The sequence below is a fragment of the Sprattus sprattus genome (genome assembly GCF_963457725.1).
Source record: "Sprattus sprattus genome assembly, chromosome: 7".
Taxonomy (NCBI): Eukaryota; Metazoa; Chordata; class Actinopteri; order Clupeiformes; family Clupeidae; genus Sprattus; species Sprattus sprattus.
Genome location: NC_137926.1, coordinates 26,879,894 through 26,902,525, shown reverse-complemented (window position 1 = coordinate 26,902,525; position 22,632 = coordinate 26,879,894). Strand labels below are relative to the sequence as shown.

The following is a 22,632-nucleotide window of genomic DNA, read 5'->3' as shown; positions in this document are numbered from 1 at the left end:
CACAATCATTTTTTCATTAGGAGCCAATGAGGGGAATAATAATGTCACAGGGGGCAGAGGGAACACAAGTCAAACACGGACACACGCAGACACACAAGATGCACACACACACACACACCACACACATGCGCACACACACGTGCACACACACACACACACATGCGCAAATACACACTTTCAATCAAATGACTGAAAACAAATACATTAAGCACATTTCACTTCGCAAAATGCAAATTTGCTCTGTCTCATCCAGCTTCCACACCACATCTCGTGTCCCCACAGACTGTGCAGAGCATCTCTAACAGCACACAGGCCCAACAGAGACTGTATTGCCTGATGGCAGGTCTGTGTTTATCTACTTGATAAACAATCCCCTCAGCCCCGTAGTGGCCCCTTGATGGGGGTGTTTTTGTTGTGGATGGAGTGGGGGCGGGGGGGAGGCCGAGGCTCAGAGCCCTCTGGAGGACTTGAAAAACCAAACGAGGCGTAATTATATGTTTGTCCAAATCCATTAATTGACCGTGAGTAGGTAATGTGCAGTCTGCGCTGTGGCATGATGGGGTGCTCTTTCAATGGGGAGAGAGGGAAGCGTGTGATGGCTGCACGCTGTTTGCCCTGGTGCCTCTCTTTCTCTCCCCTCTCTTCTCTCTTTCTCTCAAATTCATTCTCTCTTTCTGCTTTTGTCTGTACTTGGATGTTTTGTGCTCAGTGTTAGCTAAGATACTCTACACTGAATAACCCCCTGAAGGGAAAGAGAAAATATAGCCAAAAAGTTTGGTATAAATAAATAAATAAAGGACCTAAGGGCTAACTCTGTGCGTGTGTGTGTCTGTCTGTGTGTGTTTGTGTGTGTATGAGAGACAGAGAGAGAGAGAGAGAGAAAGATAGTGAATGTGTGTGAGAAAGAGAAATAGTGACAGAGCATGGATGTATACTGTAAATGTATGTGCCCATTGTATGTAACTATCACCCTCATTCTCTCTCTCTCTCTCTGTCTCTCTCTCTGTCTCGCTCTCTCTCTCTGTGTCTCTCTGTATGTGTGTGTGTGTCTGTTTGTGTGTCACTGTGGAGATAAGAACGGTATTAAATGCGCAACTGTAAGTCAGTGGGTGCTCTCCTGTGTAACAATGACTTAGAGATAATTAGACCATAAAGCAAGAACACTAGCACCCCTGCTTCACCTTACACTTCAATTACACTTTAACCCCTCTCTGTATCTATTTCTTTCTCTCTCGCTGTCTTTCACACACAAACGCATGTCGAGAAATACAATAAGCTCCTTCTCAGTCATTTTATTTGATCTGTAACTGTCAGTAAAACGTAAAAAGGCATTTTTTAAAGGCCGTTTTCTGCTTTATTGAATATGTGATATGAATTGTATCACAAATGTTGCAAATGCTACACTTGTCCAACATAAAAGGATTGGTTTTAAACATTAATTTGATCAAATTGTGTTTTTGAATCAATGCCTGGATCTGAATGAACGTATGGTACACCCCCCCCCCCCCCCCCCCCCCCACACAGTCTTCTCCTTTTTATCTTGTTCTTCTCTTAGTTTTTGAGAATACCTAAGACTAGTCTCTGTCATCATACGCCAAGCAGTTGAAAGCCTGTTCACATGCTCATTGTCCTAATATGCTATTTGCTCTCCCAGTTCTTCCCTCTCCCTGTCTGTGCTCTACCCTCTCTAAGCCACTGCAGCAGGGGGCTTTTTAAGGCTTCCTGCTGACGGCCGTAATATAGGCTTAGGCTTGGCATCGCTACGGAAACCCAATCTGCCACCCAGCCAGACGAGGTGACAAGTGGGACTGCAAAGACCCCCCCCCCACACACACACACACACACACTATTTCACCCCCACACCTTGTCAGCTCCGTCATAGTGTGATGATACCCAGGTGGTGTGACCATCAGGCACTTCCTACACTGATACATATGGCTGGGATGTGGAACAGAGTAGCATGTATGTATGCATGTGCACAGGAGGACACATTTGCATTACAAAACATAGTGAGGTCAGGTACAGTTGAGTCAGTAAAGAGAGGGAAACTAAGAGAAGGAAAGAGTGAAAGAAAGAAAGCGAGTGAGAGAGAGAGAGAGAGAGAGATGAAGTGAGAGAAAAGAACATTTAATTGTAAATGATTATCAGATGTCTATACATTTATTCAAAATACTACTAAGGAAGTGTTGCTTTCAAGTCAACAACAGAGGAAAAATAAATGAACGTTATTTCACGTGATCATAATCTGCAAACTTCCCTTTGGGCTGTGGGCTGTGAGCGAGGGAATGAGGACGAAAGGCTTGGCAGCGCCGGGTGTCTGCGTCCCTGTGGACTTTGAAAGAAGGGAGGGGAAGGGAAGGGAAGCACAAGGCAAACCCATGCTGCCTTTGATCAATCAGTGCTGTAAATCAACCAGGAATGCCTTCATTCATCTGCCTGTGTGATCATTTTCCCTCTTCTTCGACATTGACACAAGTTTGTTGCGCTGTCATTTCTTTTCATTTCGGAGGCATCTTCTAGTCTTTGTCACTAATCTGACTCATTTGTTCTAATTGTTTGTCAGGGGCCCTCTAACCTCGTTCCCTCCTTCTTTTTGACGTCCTCTTTCTGTGTCGGCTAAAGCAATCTAACACTGTTCAGCTCCTCACTGGGTCAAAATCAGCCATTAACAGTAGCTGAAATCCAACCTGCGGCTCGTGAGCGTTTATCGCAGGTGGAGTGACCAAGGTTAAATGGCGCTGGTATCTGTCAGTGGAACACAAGGCCTGGAGGCGTGGAGGCGTCTCTAATTACAACAACGTGTCTTCCACATCCCTCATCCCTCTCCGCCACTGCTCCTCCTTTCACATGCAGATCCAGCACTTCAGAGCTGTCGGCCGTGATTAATGACGGCCAAAAGTGACCCGCCAACTCCCACGCCAGCGAGCTAGCGCCGCTCTCCTCTCTCTCTCTCTCTCTCTCTCTCTCTCTCTCTCTCTGTGAGGCTGCGCCACTCCTTGTCAGTGCGCTGGCGTCAATACTCTCACCCCTCTCACCCGTCCTCTCACCCGTCCACCCCCAATCCCAAACACCCAACCAACATCCCCCACTACCATAGTCCCATCAGAGAGGGCGGTGGTGGTGGTAGGGGTGGAGAGACTGGTGAGCGGCGTGCTAACAAGGAGAAGGGTGGGCAGGATGTGGGAAGGCTGAGAGGAGGTGCTAGCATTAACATAAAAAGACCTCCATGCCGCCTCTACTGACAGCTCTCCATTAGAGACCAGGTTTGAGAGTAGGGCCTGTCTGTTTTGGAGACACTGTGTGTGTGTGGGTTTTAATAAATGGCCTCGTTGATGAATGGTGTGTGTGTGTGCGTGTGTGTGAGTGTGTGTGTGTGTGTGTGTGTGTGTGTGTGTGTGTGTGTGAGTGAGGGACAGAGAGAGAGAGAGAGAGAGAGAAAGAGAGTGAATGTGTGTGAAAGAGAGAAATAGTGTGTGTGTGTGTTTGAGAGACACAGAGAATGTGTGTGTGTGTTGGGGGTGGGTTTTGGTTGAAAGAAGGGGTTGGAATTCAGATCATTGGGGCTCATAATTTATTCATCTATACGCTATTAATCTGACACTGGTGCTAAAATGGCCTTGCCTCTACGCTCTGGATTTACAGTTTGTCTCTTTCATTCACCCCCAGTCTCTTCCCTTGATTTCTTCTCATCCTTTGGGGCGTATGGCTTCACTCGTTTCCACAAGTCTCACTTTTGTCATCTCTCCTTTTATCTCTCTTTCATCTACTCTCCATGTATCTTTATCCATTCTTCTGTTTCTTTTGCTAAAAAATGAATAAATAAAAAATCCTCTTTGAGGGACCCAACGAGTGCCTGTGTGAGAAAAGAAAGGAGGAGTGAGGAAGACAGTGAGAGAGTGGGAGAGATGAACCGATTCGCCTCTCACAGGAGCAGATGGATGGTCTGTGGCACAGGCTGGCATGGGCGAAGCACCAGCTCTTGCCCGTGTCTCTGACTGACTCTCATTAACACGAGTGCCAAATGGCATTACGCACTTTATAGCCCATCTACTTTAGGACATACACACAGACACAAATCACAGGACTTTTATGTGGCCAATAACAATTTAACGAAAAAGAAAACACTAAACGTGTTTCACTTATTTGATCATTAGGCTAGTAGGTGTTATATAAAGCAAATATAATTATGAAATTAACTATGACCTGGTCCCCATAATTCAAGGTAAAAATCATAATGTAGATATAAAGGAGTATAGAAGTTCTCCATGTTGGACCCAAGAATGGGCATCATTGAAATTCAGTACAGAGAGGAAGTCCATTTATGGCTTTTCATCATATGACAGATTCAAAGTGAATTCCATATATACTGACATAAATACATACTCACATAAATATATATGGTATTATAGGGCATTATGGGCTCTTTGAATTTCTCGTGAACCATGCCGCTGTGCATTTCATTGAGTTCCAGGCAGAAACACATTTGCTGTAAAATGGCCGGGCCTGGCTGACAGGCATGGTGTTTACCGCCTCTTGAAGGGTGGCCCTAATAGTCTGTCAGCGAGCCTTGGAGCCCACGCGGCGACCCAGAGATATTGGGCTTTCTTGGCCCCCCCGGGGCGTGCTTGCCTTGTTTCACCCTGTCATTTCAAGCCTAACTACCGTTTTGAGCACACACGAACGCCTGCGTGCACTTTCAAATGGGCTTTGACCAGCAGCTCTTAACCATGTTGAACCATATCTTTCTTTCTCACACACCCACACACAGATGCACACACGCGCACACACACATTAAAATGCATGTATGCACATATGTGGAGTGATTTGCTGGTAGTGTTTAATGAGAACCCTGTGAGGGAGTGTGTGCTGATGCCTTTGGAGAGGGGGGTTGGGGGGTTGGGGGGCTCTTATTTGATTTAGTCTGCAGGGAGCCTTACTTCACATCTGAATTCATATTCATCTCCGCAGACGACGGCCTGTTTCATTAAAGTCATTGGGGAAACATGGAGCTGTGCGGGTTCAGAGGGAGAGATGTTGGGCAGGGTTTCAGTTTTCTCCCCATCTCCCTCTCTCACCCTTGTGTTTACACGGGCAGTGTGCATACTGTAATCCTGAGTCTAGATCTGGCGTTTTAGGGTTGTAGATTTTTTGGGCTCTCTGCAGATAATCTGAGTATATATGCAAATAGCAGGATTATAAATGTTTATCAGTAAACACACGATATATATAAATACATATTATAAGGGCAGTGTTGATGGGAAACATGCTTGGGCCAACATCATGGCAGAGTAACAGTGCACCACTTGTAAACAGACCAGAAAAAAAGAATGGGGCGGGGGGTTGATGCGAGAGAGATAGAGAGTAAGAAAGTGAGAGAGACTGAAAGAAAGACATAGAGAGAGAGAGAGAGTTTGAAACCCTCAGTGTCCCTGCAGCCATGCATTCCTGCTTTTTCCAACCATGGGAAACAGTGTGCGAACAGCATGAATGAATAAAAACTGAACTTTGTAGTGGAGCACAGCTCTTGCAAGAAGGGAAGACAATCCCGCGGGTCTGCAGGCTGGACAGCAGGAGCTCCAGAATGTTCTAAGGAAAGCGCCCGCTACACCCCCCACCCCCCAACTCTCCATTGGTCCATCCCGAAGTCTGCCAATCACTCCGCCATGGCGACGGACTGTCATTGCTATGGTGACAGCAGGGGTCGGCATGGCGTTGCCAGGAGGAAGCTGTGAGGTAATATCCATGGTGGAGGATGCCAGTGGCTGAGGAACGGGGGAGGGGTAGTGGGGAGTAAAAGGGGGAAACTGCCACTGTGGGAAACTGAAATGGAGAATTTGCCACTTGAATGAAGGGCAGTTCAGCTGGCACTAAACTGCACCTGGAGGAGCCGTGTGAGCGCGTGTGTGTGTGTGTGTGTGTACATGTGCGTGTGCGCAGGCGTGTGTGTCTGTGCACACTGTACATCAGCTGGGAGATCTGTTTGCGGTCACATCCTCTGTCCTCCCAATGAGAGTATACGTTCTTGTCTGTCCCCTTTGACATTTGCCCATGCCAGGGCGGAGACGACGGCAGACACCACCCGTGTATCGGTGTCAGTCAGCGTGTCAGTAAAGGCCTGTGTGAGTTCCGCCGCAGACCACCTTCATCTCCATCCATAAATCATCCACTCGCTGGAGCCCTCATTGTTCCTCTCGTCCAGCCGTCATCCATCATGCAGGAGCTCGACTGGGGCCGGGCCGAGGCCTCTTGTAACGGGACACGGGTGCAGATGCCAGCAAGGAGACAGCCACCCACCCACCCACACAGACACACACACACACACACAAACCAGCGCACCAACCCACCCCCATCAGCCACTGCATACCAGCCTCCACCAAACTGCACCCTACCGCTAGAGATGACAGGCCATTGCTCATGCTGCCATCAACCTAAACCAGCGCAAACTAAATGTTTTTAGGCATTTGCTGCTTTAGGCATTCATTTGGTGCTTTAGGCATTCATTTAGTGCTTGAAGCATTAATTTAGTGCTTGTTTGTTTGTCGTGCATTGTTTAATCTGTTATCGTAACTTGATTGCATTGTCTGTCAGTGTGTGACTGTGTGTCCAGTGTTTGGCTATTGCAAATCGTTTTGCACAACCACTCTACCACAACCATCGCCTGGCTAGAGAATGTATGGAAGGCATTTTAGCAAATGAAGTTTTATGCTGGTGTTGAGTAAAGTGGTTGAGTAAATGAAGAAGTATGGGCAGTTGGTTAGAGTGAGCCAATGAGCAAGACTGAGCAAGGCTGCAGATATAATATAGCTTTAATAAAATAGAGGGTGAGAAAAGGCATATGAGACATCGACGCATCTGTCGCGAGTAACTGGTTGCAGGTGGAAGGGCCCTTCTTCATCTACAAGCTATTCCCAGACTCCACTCCCGTTAACTACCAAGAGTCAAGGCCGAGGACAGCCGCGGGCGGAAGACCCACTTTTTCTGACTTGCAAACAAATGCGGTTCCGCGGGGGGACCTTGAGGCGCCGAGGCCGCCTTCTCAGCTTTGATAAGTAATTACAGCACAGTTTACCGTCCCTGACCCTCCGTCACAAACCAATCTCGTGCCATCCGCCAACAGGACACGACATCTGTCACAAGCGTTTAAAACTTGCAAAACTTGGCTGCGTTTTTTTACAACGGGCTCTCATCATTGTGCACAGGCTGATTTTTGTCTGTGCAATTAACCCACATTGGAGATGTACATGTGTCTCAACAGCCTCAAGCCACCTGTTCCCACTCACCTGTCGAGAAGCGTGTGGGAATTTGAGTGGAAGACAACTTATTTTAACCCGGAGAGCAGGGATTGATGAATATTGCATGGCTGATGGACGGGTGGCAAGGGTGAGCAAGGTCAGAGAGCGCCCCCCTGCGCTCTGCCACTCGCTGTGGATTCTCCAGCTCCCAGGCCAAGAATCCACACAACCTATAATCATGCACACACACACACGCACGCACAGCCACACATACACATTGATGTTCACACACACAAACATAGACACACATACACACACATACACATATGTACACGCACACACCCTTCCGCCACCAAACCACCCTGGGAGGCATCACTTGGCACTAATTTGATTTTTAATTTGACGCGACTCCTCGGCTAATCGCCTGAGCTCTCGATTAATTAATCGGATCTGACTTGTGCTAATTTCTTACGCCCACAGAACCCCCTTCTCCATTCCCCTCACTACAGGGGAAACAAACAAAACCACAAAAACAGGGGGTTGCAGGGTGGTGGTGGTGTGTGTGTGTGTCTGTGTGTTTCTGTGTGTGTGTGGTTGCAGTAGTGGGGGTGACATGCTTGTGGACACAATCCAGCGGTGTGACACACTTGTCCCGGGCTGATTTGGCCCTGAAGGGGACCAGACGGAGACAGGCTCCGACAGGTGGGAGAGGCTCCCTCTCGGGGGGAGGGCAGAGCTGCCACCACGGCCCTCATCCACACAGCCACACAGCCACAATGAAAAGGCTGCGGGGTTTTAAGATGGGAGTTTCAGACCTCAGCCGAGGCCTACTTTTGCCCCCGCTCCGCACAGCGCCACACGGCAACGGGGCATGGCACCAGTGCCCTGCCAACGGGCACCAAAAAGAATTACTGCCACAGCTTGCCGAGCCGAGAGGAAGAGGACGAGTTGGCCGCTGCAGTGAAGGAGGTCACACAAGTCTCTTCTATCCGGCAGCAGCGGCAGCAGCGGCAGCAGCGGCAGCCGTAGCAGCGGTGGCTGTTGTGCTGGATTTGGGTCAGCTTGCCATTTCTGCAATGCACTGGCACATGGACGGCTTCCTTAAACGCTCCGCTGTGAGTGGGGTGACGGCCACAGCTTCCCGGGCCAAGAGGAGGAATGGAAAGAATGCGGTGAAAGAGACAGAAAGAGAGATGGAGGCAGAGAGAAAAAGTGCGAAAGCCTAAATGGAGAGTTGGAAAGAGGGTGTTTCAGGTCGTCTTTCTGCGCGGGCTTTCAATGCACCCGCACTCTCGCTGTTTGCTGAACTCTATGTTTCGTTTTTTCAAACCTAATAACTTCAAAAATGAATAGGCTTCCGAGTGCGTCTTGGAAACCGAGCACTTTACCACACAGTATTTTGTGGAAGGTTTCTAGGGGGCCAAGAGAACAAGGAGAGAATGATGGTTTCCTTCCACTCTGAGAGCAAACCACTGTGGCAAATATTTTAAGACGGCAATAGACAGAGATAAAGCGAATCAGCAACAGCGGAGATAGAGCCAGGGAGAGTGCAAGCGTTTCATCTCATCTCTTTGTGGTGACACGGAGATAGAGAGAGAGAGAGAGCAAGGGAACGAACGAAAGAAAAAGAGAGCGGGTGTTGTTGAGAGGTTTCGGCGCTTCGCTGACGGCCCACACACTTCTCTGAGTGACACGCGCTGCCCTCTGCTCAGCTCCAGTGCTCAGACACACAGCCTACGCACGCACACACACACACACACACACACACACACACACACACACACACACACACACACACACACACACACACACACACACACACACACACACACACACACACACACACACACAGCTCTGCCTGGCCTCACCATCTCTTTCAGATCAGCCACTGGCTATAAACAAGGAGAAGTGCCCTCACGTGTAAGCAGGCAGGCTGACAGGCTCACAAACATGAGGAGAGACATAGAGATGTCGTTGGGCAGGAAAAAGCAAATCTACACAGATGCACAACAAGGCAGACCTACAGAGACACGCAAAGGCTGGACATACAGAACATGTTTTTAAGTATGTACACAAAAACACATCCATGCATATGCAAACATACAGAAATATGCACACAAACACACACACACACACACACACACACTCCTGAACACACTCCTTGAACTTACACAAATGCATTCTCACCTGCATTGCCACTCTCATCTACACTATACGCACAGACCATTTGCACATTCACTCTTTTCAAAACAACACCCAAGCATGGGTGAGTGTGCTCCATGAGTGTCATCTCTGCTTGACCCACATGACCCTCCTTTTCCCATAATTCCTCTGAGCATCTCTCCAGCATCAGCATCAGCACCGCTGCGGGGCAGAGCGGGCGAAGGCTCCCAGCTCAAGGTTGTTGGGAGCTGCATGAATGAGAACACAAAAGATGGATGGCTAGAGAGCGGAGGCTAGAGAAGAGAGGAGGAACATCAGTGTGCAAGTGGGAGGAGAGAAAGAAAGAAAGAAACAAAGAGTGGAAAGGAGGAGTACTGAGTTTGTGCCAGTAATATGTTTATGTGAGGATGATAATGAGAATGCATATCTGGGATTGACATGTTGGTGCCGATGCACAGGGGCGCATACATAAACAGCAGGTTTACGTAATGTATGCATGTGTATGTTTTATATGCATACAGATGGGAACACCATACATGCTCATATATGCATATTTGTGAGTGCGTCTGTGTATGTCAATGTGCTTGTGTGCTTGTGCTTGTGCGTGTGAGTGAATGTGTGAGTGCATTACTCAGGCACTCCATTACACTTTGAGCACACACAAATGTTTGGCCACCTGTTAGCCTCCCGCGGCATTGTGGGTATGTGGGGGAGCGCCGCAGAGACAGAAGCTCAATCTGGGCCCAGCGCTCTCTGCCAGAGAGACTGTGAGATTTACAGCCCACCAGAGATGGTGTGAGAAGAGGAGAGAGGGAAAGAGAGAGAGAGAGAGAGAAACAGAGAAAAGGAAAGAGAGAGAGAGAGACTGAGGGAAATATAGAAGGAGATCAAAGAGGAAGAGCTAGAGAGAATGTTGAGATGTAAAGAGAAAGTGAGAGAGAAAGGAGAGAAATGGAAGAAAATGTGAGTGATGGATAAAGAGAGAGAGAGAGCGAGAGAGAAAGCACAATGCCACAGAGAGCCTCCATTTCCTCCGATGAATAGTTAGCTCCCAACAACAAATTTCATCTGGCACCACTAATGAATGTGTCACACACACACTCGTCCCGCAGGCCAGGGGAATGTGAAGCGTTTGGGAGAAAAGGGATAGAACTGCTGGATGCTTTGGAAGATGTTTTCCATGTGTGCCTGTGTGCGTATATTGGTCACATTTTATTTTGCTACAAGAGTTCTTACTTGGAGTGAACAATCGTGGTATGGCATGCTATTCAATATAAGACTGAGATGTGGATAGGTTTATACCTATGTGTATGAACAGTATTGAATACATGTGTGTGTGCAAAAGCGTAAATATGAGAGAATGTGCGTGAGAGTAAGTGCACACGTATTAATGTGCAAGTGTAAGCATCTGTGTGTGAACACAGTGCATGAGCGTGAGTGGATTTCATGGATCCACTATGGATGTGTGTGTGCCAGTGTGTGCTTGTGCATTTGTATGTTAGTAGTGAGCATATGAGTGTGAGTGTGAGAGGGAGCATGTGCTTGTGAGTGCGAGTGTGTGTATGAGTGTAAGACTATGTCTGTGCACATGCATGTGTTTCTGTGTGTTGGATGCGTGCATGTGTGTGTGAGTGTGTGTGTGTGTGTGTGTGTGTGTGTGTGTGTGTGTGTGTGTGTGTGTGTGTGTGTGTGTGTGTGTGTGTGTGTGTGTGTGTGTGTGTGTGCGTGCGTGCGCGCGATGCAGTCAGGCGCCTGTCAGCGTGGAGTCAGGGAGCAGGCTGATCACAGGGCTGCTGTGCGTTTGAAGTCTCTGTGGGACTGACAGCTCTGCTCTCCCCATGGGAAACACATCCTCTCCTCTCCTCTCCTCTCCTCTCCTCTCACTCACTTGCTCCCTCACTCCCTCTCCTCCACTCGCTGTGTTTTCATCATTCACCTCTCCCCTCTCTCTCTCTCCATCTCTTTCCCTGTCTCTCTATTTCTCAGCTCAACGCTTCAATCTCTCTCCTTTCTCTTGCAGCATATACAGCGGGTGAAATAAGTATTGAACACGTCACCATTTTTCTCAGTAAATATATTTCCAAAGGTGGTATTGACATGAAATTTTCACCAGATGTTTGTAACAACCCAGGTAATCCAAACATACAAAGAAACCAAAACAAATTAGTTCAGAAATTAAGTTATGTCTAATAATATGAAATGACACAGGAAAAAAGTATTGAACACGCTTACTGATATTTATTGAATACTTTGTACAAAAGCCTTTGACAGCTTCAAGACGCTTCCTGTATGGAGAAACTACTTGTATGCATTGCTCAGATGTGAGTTTGACCCATTCTTCAACACAAAAAGGCTTCAATTCTTGAAAGTTCCCTGGGCCTCTTCTATGAACTCTGATCTTCAGTTCTTTCCATAGATTTTCGATTGGATTCAAGTCAGGTGATTGGTTTGGCCATTCTAGCAGCTTTATTTTCTTTCTCTGAAACCAATTGAGAGTTTCCTTGGCTGTTCATTGTCTTGCTGAAATGTCCACCCTCGTTACCTCTTCATCATCCTGGTAGATGGCAGCAGATTTTAATTAAGAATGTCTTGATACATTTTTTCCATTCATCCTTGCTTCAATTGTGTGACATTTGCCAGTACCATATGCTGAAAAGCAGTCCCACACTATGATGTTCCCACCTTCAAACTTCACTGTTGGGATGATGTGCAGTGCCATGTCTCCTACAAACATGGTGTGCATTATGTCATCCAAAGAGTTCCATTTTGCTCTCATCTGACCAGACCATATTCTCCCAGTATTTCACAGGCTTGTCCAAATTTAGTGCTGCGAACTTTAAACGAGCTTCAACATGCTTTTTCTTTAGCAATGGAGTCTTATGTGGAGAGCGTGCATACAGGCCATGGGGGTTGAGTGCATTACTTATTGTTTTCTTTTAAACAACTGTACCTGCAAATTCCAGGTCTTACTGAAGCTCTCCACGAGTGGTCCTTGGCTCTTTGACAACTCTTCTGATAATTCTTTTCACTCCTCTGTCAGAAATCTTGCGAGGAGCACCTGGTCGTGGCCAGTTTATGGTGAAATGATGATCTTTCCACTTCCAGATTATGGCCCGAAACAGTGCTCACTGGAATATTCAGAAGTTTAGAAATGCATCTGTAACCAATGCCATGAGTATGTCTTGCAACAATAAGGTTGCAAAGGTCTTGAGAGAGCTCTTTGCTTTTACAAATTATGAGTTGCTTCTTGTGTGACACCTTGGTAATGAGACACCTTTTTATAGGCCATCAGTTGGGATATTAATTTGCACTGACTAGGGGCCAGATTGCCTTCTAATTACTGAAAGATTCCAGCAGTTTTTTTGGCTTTCCATGCCTTTTTGCACCTCCCTTTCTTCATGTGTTCAATACTTTTTTCCTGTGTTATTTCACATTAATACACATTACTTAATTTCTGAATGTATTTGTTTTTTTTTCTTTGTATGTATGAATTACTTGGGTTGTTACCAACATGTGGTGACAATTTCATAACAATAGCACCTTTGGAAATATATTAACTGAGAAAAATGGCGACGTGTTCAATACTTATTTCACCCGCTGTATGTGTGTGTGTGTGTGTGTGTGTGTGTGTGTGTGTGTGTGTGTGTGTGTGTGTGTGTGTGTGTGTGTGTGTGTGTGTGTGTGTGTGTGTTGAGAGAGAGAGTGTAAGGGGGAGAGGGACTGACGAGAGCGTTGGCTCTCCTGAGACTATTAGTGGAGTTTGGGGGAGAGGCAGACACTGGGGTACTGTGAGAAACTCCAGTGAAGAGGGGTGATGATGTCAGTGAGACACGGCGCTGTGTGTCACCCCTTGGCAGCTGTCCATGGTTCTACTCAACACTGACAGAATCTTGACATGGAATCTAGAACAATGTACAATACTGTGGATGATGGTGGTGTGTGGGTGTGTGTATGTGTGTGTATATGTGGGATAGTTCATATTTGTGTGTTGATTTATATTTGTGTGTGTGTGTGTGTGTGTGTGTGTGCGTGTGTGTGTGTGTGTGTGTGTGTGCAGTTCTCTAAGGTCAAAGGCCGCATAGATTTGAATGTTTAATTTTGCAGGCCTGTGAGCAGAGAGTAATCTGTCACTGGGCTGCTGATGGAGCTCAGGTGGCTGTCAAAAAACTGTCCACACGGTTACCAGACCAGATCTGTCACCGCCTCTCCTCCTCTCCTACCCTCTCTCTCTCCCTCTCTCTCTCTTTCTCTCTTTTTCTCTTCATCGCTCTCTCTCTTGCTCATTAATACATAATACACACCGGAAATGAATACATGTATGCAAATCTCAGGCCAAATCATCAGCCACAAACAAACGAGTCATCCATCACTGACTGCAAGTTCCCTGCATCAGCAGGCAACCCAACCACAAACAATAGTCACACAGCCCGTCATTTGGAATCACAGTGTGCCGTTCCCTCCCCCTCTCTCCTTCTCTCTCTCACCCTTGCTCTCCTATCCTTGTCTATCCTTTCCTTCCCTTGCTCTCTTCTCCAGCACACTTGTTTACTTGCTGCTTTGTTTACTTGTTTTATTGAACTTTCCACATGCTTACTGTTTTTCTGTCTTCTTCACCCTTCACCCTCCTCTATTTTCTCTCTCTCTCTCTCTCTCTCTCTCTCTCTCTCTCTCTCTCTCTCTCTCTCTCTCTCTCTCTTCACCTGACTGCTTTGCGATTGTTTGTGAGTCTTTGAGAACCTACAAACGCCTGAACCGATAAACATGTTTTTCTATTCAGGAGCATCGCGGTGCTCAAAGGGCAGAGCACAGCGCTGACAATGCCAAGGACATGAATTCAGCTTTTTGGGAGCACCAATGCTGCTGACAAGTAAACTTTACAGGAATATCAACCTACTAATCCAAATCTGTTTCATTGTGATTACATGCTGGTATGCTGTCTTCACAATTCCCTGCCGCTTTTGAAAGCAACTAAAAAGGAGAGATATTGCGAAGAGACGCATAAAGCCGGACTCCAAATTAAAGGTGACGCCAGTTTAAGCTGGGCAAATCTAAACTATGTGAGAGCTCCTTTTTAAGAGACAAATTCCTGGAATGGAAAGAAAGGCGTTCTAATAGATTAAAACCCAGGAGGAGGAGGGAAAAAGCTACGGCACAAAGCAGCTGAAATTCCCCTGAAGCTGAGTCAGGCTCCTCTCATGTTGCTTTTCTGGCAGAGAGGATGCTACAACTCCCCACCCCCACCTCACACACACACACACACACACACACACACACACACACCGGACACACATGCACATTACAGAAACATACATATACTGTATACTCATATACTGTTCATATGTAAAACACACCCAAACACATTCACAGAGAGACACACCCAGGATGACAACAAACACACACACACACACACACACACACAGACACACTCCTAACTAACTTAGCTACTCCAAGCTCCACGTGTCTCAAATGAGAGTAATGCTGATGCCAAGGACTGTCTGCCTGACTTAAGTGGACTTGGCTCGGTGTGTGTCTCACCAGCCCTGCGGTGTGTGAGGGCTGTGTGTGTGTGTTGTGTCTTCGTGATCTGGGGACCACGTTCGCCCTTCTCCGTCTGCCAGCCAGGCCCCTGCTGAGCCAGTCTGTGGCAGGGCTCCTCATGTGTGTGTTTACAAAAGCCCACAGTCAATGGGCGCTCCTCTCCTCTGCCCTCCTCTACTATCCACTCCTCTCCTCTTCTCTCCTCCTCTCTCCTCTCCTCCTCTCTCTTCTCCTCCTCTGCTCTCCTCTACTATCCACTCCTCTCCTCTGCTCTCTTCTCCTCCTCTTTCGTCTCCTCCTCTCTCCTCTCCTCCTCGCTCTGCTCTCCACTACTCTCCTCTGATTGGAGTGTGGCTTGCAATGTGACGGAACTTTGTTTTGGTACATGTCTTGTCCGTACCATACGAAATCGCTGTCGACTACCATTCTAATAACAGTGCCATAAATGTTTGTGGTGAGCCACCCAACACACCAGCTACTTGCCTGCCAGCGTTCCTCTCTTTACCCTATCCCTCTCTTCCGGGGGAGGATGGGCAAGTAGTTTGTACGATATGAAGTTAGGGTCTGGAGAATGGGCTGTCTTACTGCTTTTAACCTGAGGATGTAATTCTTGTGGATCTCATAGGGTTGCAGTAATGTAAAGATTTGAATAGTGGTTTAATAAAGGCGTATTTAACCTCTTTTCCTGCCTCTCTCTCTCTCTCTCTTTCTCTCTCTCTCTTTCTAGTTCTCCCTACCTCGCTCCATCTCTCTAACTTTTCTCCTGATTGTCCGAATAGCTTGGAACCTTTTAAGTGTGCACTTCCTTGGTCCCAGATGAGTGGGTGTAAGAAGTGGGTCCTCAGCACCATGAACACACATCAAAAAAAGAACTATTTGGGTCCTGGGCTTTCTGTCTGTTTTATTGGGAGTGTACTGCGCCATGATATTGTTTTTTTCGGATGACTAGGTGCCAATAAAACAGCGATGAAGGCGTCTGGGTTTCCCTGTTTGTGTGTGTCTCTCTCTCCCTTCACTGTCTCTCTATTTAATGAGTTTTCCGAGGCGAGTGCAACAGCAGCGCTGTCCTGACGGGAGGCCTGTGGGGCGTGTTCCCCCTGAGACCGGCGTGCAGTCGGCCTGTCTGCATCCAACCACAAGCCTGACCACATCAACCACCAGACCGACTCACACATTCTCTCTCTCTCCCTCTCTCCCTCTCTCTCTCTCTCTCTCTCTCTCTCTCTCTCTCTATCCCTCTCTCTGTGTAAGAGTGTCTCTTGTAGATGCTTGTGCAGACATAGGTACTCAACACGTATTGCAGTAAATACTTCTCGAGTGAGACATGCTTACATTGGATCCTGGCAGCCGAGACCTGATTTCCACAGTTACGGTAGTTTTGGATGCCTCTGGAGGGCACTGCTCAGTGAGCAGATCGAACATAAAGGGCCTTTCTGCTGCTCCTGTCACCAAGGCCATGTCAGAGCGCAGATGCACACCACATGTCTCTCACACTGGCTGAGATAGAGCAGCAGCACACATCTGCAGCATGACATTCTCTCTGCCTTTCTCTGTCTCTGTCTTTCACTCTCTCTTTTTTTGTCTGGTTTCTGAACAGAGGATGGCTTGCAATGAAAGAGGGCTCTGAGGCTGGTTGGTTGTGCAGACCAGATCCAGCCCCATCCAAGGAACAAGCTGAGACGTGGCCATGGGCAGCTTTCAGTGGAGCGTCTGCCCGGGCAGACGGAGCCCCTCTGGCACTCGCCTGTGAACGGACTCTGAACAGAACCAGCTCAGAGAGAGAGAGAGAGAGAGAGAGGAGGCACCAGCCCCCGGCAAACACGCTCAGTTCTGCCCCTCAGTAAGACCTGGACTCAGACAAGCTTTGGCGCTGATTGACAGCTCCTCCAGGGATAGGCTTGTAAAACAAGAACTCATAGGCTTCTTTTCTCGACCTGTGATGACTTCCAGGAGCGTTTCATCAAAGCACGACAAAAGCAGACACTGTGGCCATTACCCCGAGTACACCTCCTGTGGGAGATGTCTGTGTTTTTCCAGAGGGATCGATGGTGTAACGCAACTACAGAGCTCTGGAGCTGACTCATGTGTTTTGGTTGCATAACCTTCCTCTCTGTGCCATGGAGGCAGATCCTTCCAAAGAAACACGCAGCTCCACAGCATGGCCATTGTCTCAGACTGACTTTCCATCAAATCATAGAGTTATGTTGTTTTTGTTTTCTCTCTGTCTCTGTCTACAGCTAGGGTCTCTCTCTCTCTCTCTCTCTCTCTCTCTCTTTTTCACACACATACACACACACACACACACACACACACACACACACACACATACACACACAAACACACACCCATCAACCTGTATCTCTCTTTTTCTTACCCTCCAAAGCCCAGAGCCACCTCTGACTCTCCCCACAGCTCCACTCTCAGCCCGCGCAGTCAGTCACGGCCTGGAGGGACCCCCGCCCACCCCCATAACCTTCCTCTCTGTCACTGCCTCCTACCCTCCTTTAGCGGGAGAAGCGCCTGCGTATGGTGGCAATATAAAACACATACACTCAAATGTGAATGGAACCCTATGGGGAAATAAAAGTGGAGACAGGGGTGCGACCCGCCCAGTTCGACTTGCAGTTAATTCTCTTGAAGCGCCGCTGGTTCAGCGTTCAGCACCAGAGATTCCTTAAGGAGGCCGCCGACTGGAAAGAGGCCTGGCGGTAGTCAGAGCGGAGCTGTTGACAATGCGGAGCCCTTCAGCCAATCCGCAGGAGGCTGCTCACCACAGCGGAACCCTCCTGTCAAGTCTTGCGAGTCCTTGGGGCAGGGGGGACCAGTGTGAGTGGTCTGCGAACCTCAGGACTCTTGTGTGCAACCAAACTTCGCTTTTGTACAAACTACAATGGATAAGGATGTGGGCGACTCTCCGTGGATCTGAATAATGTGGATAGAGTTTTTGTGGTGTCTTGTCACTGAATAAACTCAGGGGAAGGAACAACAAGGATTGTTAATACAGATGCTCTGCTAACTAGCAACACATGTGCAGCTAAAATGGCAGCCTACCAGAATGCTTGTGTTGTGTCAGTAAAAGATCCAAAAGAAACAACTGAGGTAACTGACCTATGACCTCTACAACAACCTGCTGCAGTGAGGGCATCTGAACCACGCCTTCTCTAACAACACATTCTAGAAGGACCACCTAATATAAAGCTGATGAGCGCATGATGATAGAGCATGAGATGCTAATTAGCTAGGGGTCTGTCAAGTTCAACCAATGAGAACACACCAATCTTCCCATGATGTTTACGATTGCTGGATATGGATAAGCAGCAGTACCACGTACAAACTCAGATGTAGAAGTGCATTTGGAATTTCAGAAAGTTTGCTTTTGAAAGGAGAGAGTCACTCTTACATGACTGCATACACACTTAGTCAAGGGCACACACAAAAAGACACACAGATAGTAGCAGTTTTAGGACTTGTAAGGGAATGTAAGGGTGTGTGAGGATATCTCTCTTGGTGGTGTTAATAAAAAGAGGTTAAAAAATGTATCTGTCAGAGAGCAGAGGGCATTCAAATACTAATTGTAGTAATGATTTAATTTAACTACTGATTCATTTAAAAAAGGAAAGATGTTCAAATTCAAGAGAGGGAAAAGAGTCCAAATGAAACCTAGAGTCACAACACAGTAATACTGTTCTTTCGAAGTAGCTGGAAACTGTCTGGAAACCAGCTGAAGTCTTGAGTAAATATAGGTGCGGCCTACAAATCAGCCCAAGATCTCCTCCAAGATCGCCACTTATAATGGCCTCTTGGCTAAACACTTTTTTCTAAGCTTAACTGATGGGTGTTCCTCTTTGGTCTGTAATGTAGCTTACAACCATCAGGGATTTAACTTCTTCGTATCACCTTCCCCTTCCGAAGAGTAACACTAGACCCAAAGCCACAGTATCCTTCTCATCCATCATGTCCTGTCAAACAATGGTCACTGTTTGGTTTGGTTCTAGAATCATCTTTGGCTGGACCGATATCTCTCTCACTCTCACAGTTCTGCTCAGGGCTGAACCAATTTCCCTGAACCTGACCTTTAAGTGTGAGATCCTGAGGTCCCCAGCCACCCATCGGGACCAGTACAACCACATCATCCCTCATATTCAAACACAGCACGCTTTTTTTGATCTGCTTGGTTTGGAATGCTGAAGGTCGGGCTGGAGTTTGACTGGTGTGGCCAGATTTGCTTGTCATTTAGTTTTTTGTGAGATATCCGCTGGGACTCGGCACTGAAGTTGCGGTCGGGCTCGTTGGCGGGCTACAGAGAATGAGGTAATTGTGGGACTTACCGAAGCCGAAGGCGCCCGGGGCGGGGATGGGAGCCGACTGGACAGTGGTTGAGGTGTAGAGACCGGTCACCAGCAGGCCGTCAAAGTAGGTGCTGGTCGAGACGGTCACTGGAAAAAGAGAGATTAAAGAGATTGAGTTGAGTTGAAATGAGTTGAGTGAAATGCTGTGACATGCTGGAAGCATCATAGTAGTTCATCTCAGTGAAAGTATGCCAGGCAATTACTTCAGAATCACACAACTGGATTTCATTAGCTGCATGGGATGCATGCGCACAACCCCTTAACATTGATAACACATTGGCAAAGTACAACTCATACACTTGCACGCACACACACAGGCACACACACACACACAAACATGCGCACATACAAAAAACATACCCGCCGAGACATACACACACTGACACACAAACTACAGCTGAGTGCTTTTTCTCCAAAAACCCTTAATCAAATGCAAATGTACTTTGACAAAATGCCCTTTATTTTATATTACAATCATATTAGCACATCCATCACTGTCTACCTAGCAGGCAGACGCAGAGGTTGTTATTCTCAACTCTGGCTCATGTTATGAATCATTGATTAGAAGGCATTTAAAGGGTGGGGGTGTGATAATGTCACTTCATGGAACAATCCAAAAAGGACTCTGGGATGCGGTCGGCCATCAGACACGCTTACAAGTGAAAGTGGCCGTGGCAATAACGCAGGTTGTGACTGAGTGACCTACATTTCATCAGACTCTCTGATAGGCCAACTGGCCAAGGCGCTAGCAACACGCTACTGCTGCTAACAAGCTCACAGGACAGGTGCTAATGAAACAGCCCCCATCCCTATTAAGGGCTGTTAGTCAGCACCTCATTACCCCACTCCCTCCTGGGGGCAGATACGGCACCTCCTGGTGCCACCCTCACCACAGATGGCAGTTGTCAGGGAGAGGTGTGCTCGCGGCCACAGGGCAGCCACTGACTGCAGATGACGTCCAGAACCCACCACAGAGAACAGGTCACCAGGGGAAGAATACTGAAGCAGAATAGGGTTTCAAGCATAATAGGAATAGAATGATGTGCTGAACATTGATAATTTACTTGAAAATAGCACAGCAAGAGCTGCTCTATGTATTGTATGTGCTATGTATCCTGAATTTATACATCATGCACCATCCACCATAATACAATGAGTAATGATGCATTATTCTGCTCCAGGAATAATACTGTCTTTAAGCAGGCTAATGCAAAAACGACAGCTTGCTGATCAATGTTTCAGGCTGAAATGTCCTCTGATGTATTCATTACAGGTGACTGTATTCCCGGCTCGGGGAGACCAAGCAGGTCCATCATTTAAGGTATTGATTTTCCTGTAAACAAGGCCTCCGACAACCCGCTAACAAGGTGCAGGACGGCAGACAGCAAGAGCCAGCGCTGCACTTGCTGGCGAGGCCAAGGAGGCACCGTTTGGCCCCGACCCAGGCAGACAGATCATGACGCAGAGGGGAAAACCAGTTCAAAGGAGATCCACTCCCAAAGCCTAGCAAGGATAATGCCTCATAAAAAGCCTTAAAAAGCCAAACGAACTGCAGCTATTATCTGCCCTGTGCACTGACTCCACACGCGTCTCCACAGGATAAAGCGCTGGGGCTGGAACGTGTGTTTGTGTGTCTGTTTCTGTTTGTGAGTTACTCTTTGTGAGTGTGTGTGGTGAGCGGGGGTGTATAATGGAGGCAGACTGTATTTGTGGGTCTTATTTGTGTATAATGGGGCAGACTGTCCTTATGCATTGTGTGTGTGTGTGTGTGTGTGTGTATAACGGGGACGGACTGTATTTGAGGGTCTTGTGTGTGTGTGTGTGTGTGTGTGTGTGTGTGTGTGTGTGTGTGTGTGTGTGCGTGTGTATGCTTTGGGGTGTGCTGTATTGAAGGGTGTGGGGTGGGTGTAGACGACTAGATGGTTGTGCATGTTGAACACAGCCTCTTGCTCCACACGCCTGCCTGCTTGTCTGCAGAGGCTGTCTGGAGCGCTGCGCTGGTCAGCCATGTGTCTCGGCCTCCTTCCTGTGGGCTTGTGTACGTCTTTGTTCTGTTGTTTCAAAAACACTCCGTCTCGTGTCTCCTAAATGGATGCAGTTTGTGTTTTTGTGTGCGTCTATGTGTGTGGGTGCAGACGCTACTCTAAGAATTCTAACCACAGCCCTGTAATCATTTGCCTCTGCCTCTCCTTTATCGCCTTTCGCTCCCTCTCTTTGTTTCCCTCTGTGTCTCCTCTCGCTTCAGGCCTTTAATAATTCATTCCACCTTTCCCAGTGTACATCTCAAACCTCTAAGCTTCGCCTCCTCATGTTTTAACCCAAAATAAGTCTGACTCACCTACACACAAATGTAATCCTCTATCCGGACAACGGCAGAAATATTCACTTATGAATATAAAAAGGTGAGACACACATGATTTTGTTTAGGCTTAGTTGTGTTTTCTGCTCAGCAGCAGAAATAATTGCCAGCCTTGTAGAACCTGATAATGTAATAATTTCCTGATAACGTAATAACCCTGATAATGTAATAAAAAATCCCTCATAAGTCCCTAAAAGATGTAATAAAACCTGATAATGTAATAATATCCCAATAATGTAATAAAGTGCATTTCCCAATAATGTAACAATCGCCATACCAATAATGTAATAAAATGTTACATTAATTGGAAGTTATTACATTATCAGGTTAGCCTCAATTTTGCAGAACCTGATAATGTAATACATTCCTGATATTGTAAAAACTTTGGTCAGTGCTGAAATGTTGGGACACCAGTTATTCAGACCAAGTGAGTCTTGATGTCTTTAGCCATTGTGTTTTCCACTGAAAGGACAAGCCAGCAGAGGATCCATTCAAACTGCCTTGTCATGTGCAAAGTCAAGGGAAAGTAGAGGAAATGCATGTTGCATGATGTTTTGCAGTATATTGAGTAATTTTTAAGGGACATTGCCACACAAAATCAAAAGAGAATTTGATATAAATCAAATAGCGAAATGGCAGCTATTGATGATCAATGAGGACTTAGAAACTCAATGTTCTATGTGCGCATTAGCCGCCGGTCTATAACATACCAAAATGTTCTTATTTTTTCTCTATTAGTTGATTACCACTGAATATCCCTTTCATCATTGTAAAAATTGTGCATTCGCAATCATAAAAAATATATACTGTATCTGCTTATAGTGAAGCAGCAGGTCTCTGGACAGCTTCACTGTTTGGACCTCTGAAACTGGAGACCTGATGCTACAGCACCAACCAAAGTTATTACAATATCAGGTAATTATTACATTATCAGGTTCTGCAAAATTGAGGCTAACCTGCACTTTATTACATTATCGGGGTATTATTACAT

General features: G+C 46.9%; 1 protein-coding gene across 1 annotated transcript in view; it reads right to left on the bottom strand.

The window, feature by feature from the left end:
• The window catches only part of reln (reelin), a gene marked incomplete at its 5' end in the record, with an annotated part of 110,008 nt that overhangs the window by 66,480 nt on the left and 20,896 nt on the right, over positions 1-22,632 (bottom strand). The window contains one exon of the mRNA XM_080842738.1: positions 19,262-19,369. Coding sequence (XP_080698864.1) covers positions 19,262-19,369 — 108 coding nt within the window. The remainder of the gene's footprint in view (positions 1-19,261; positions 19,370-22,632) is intronic.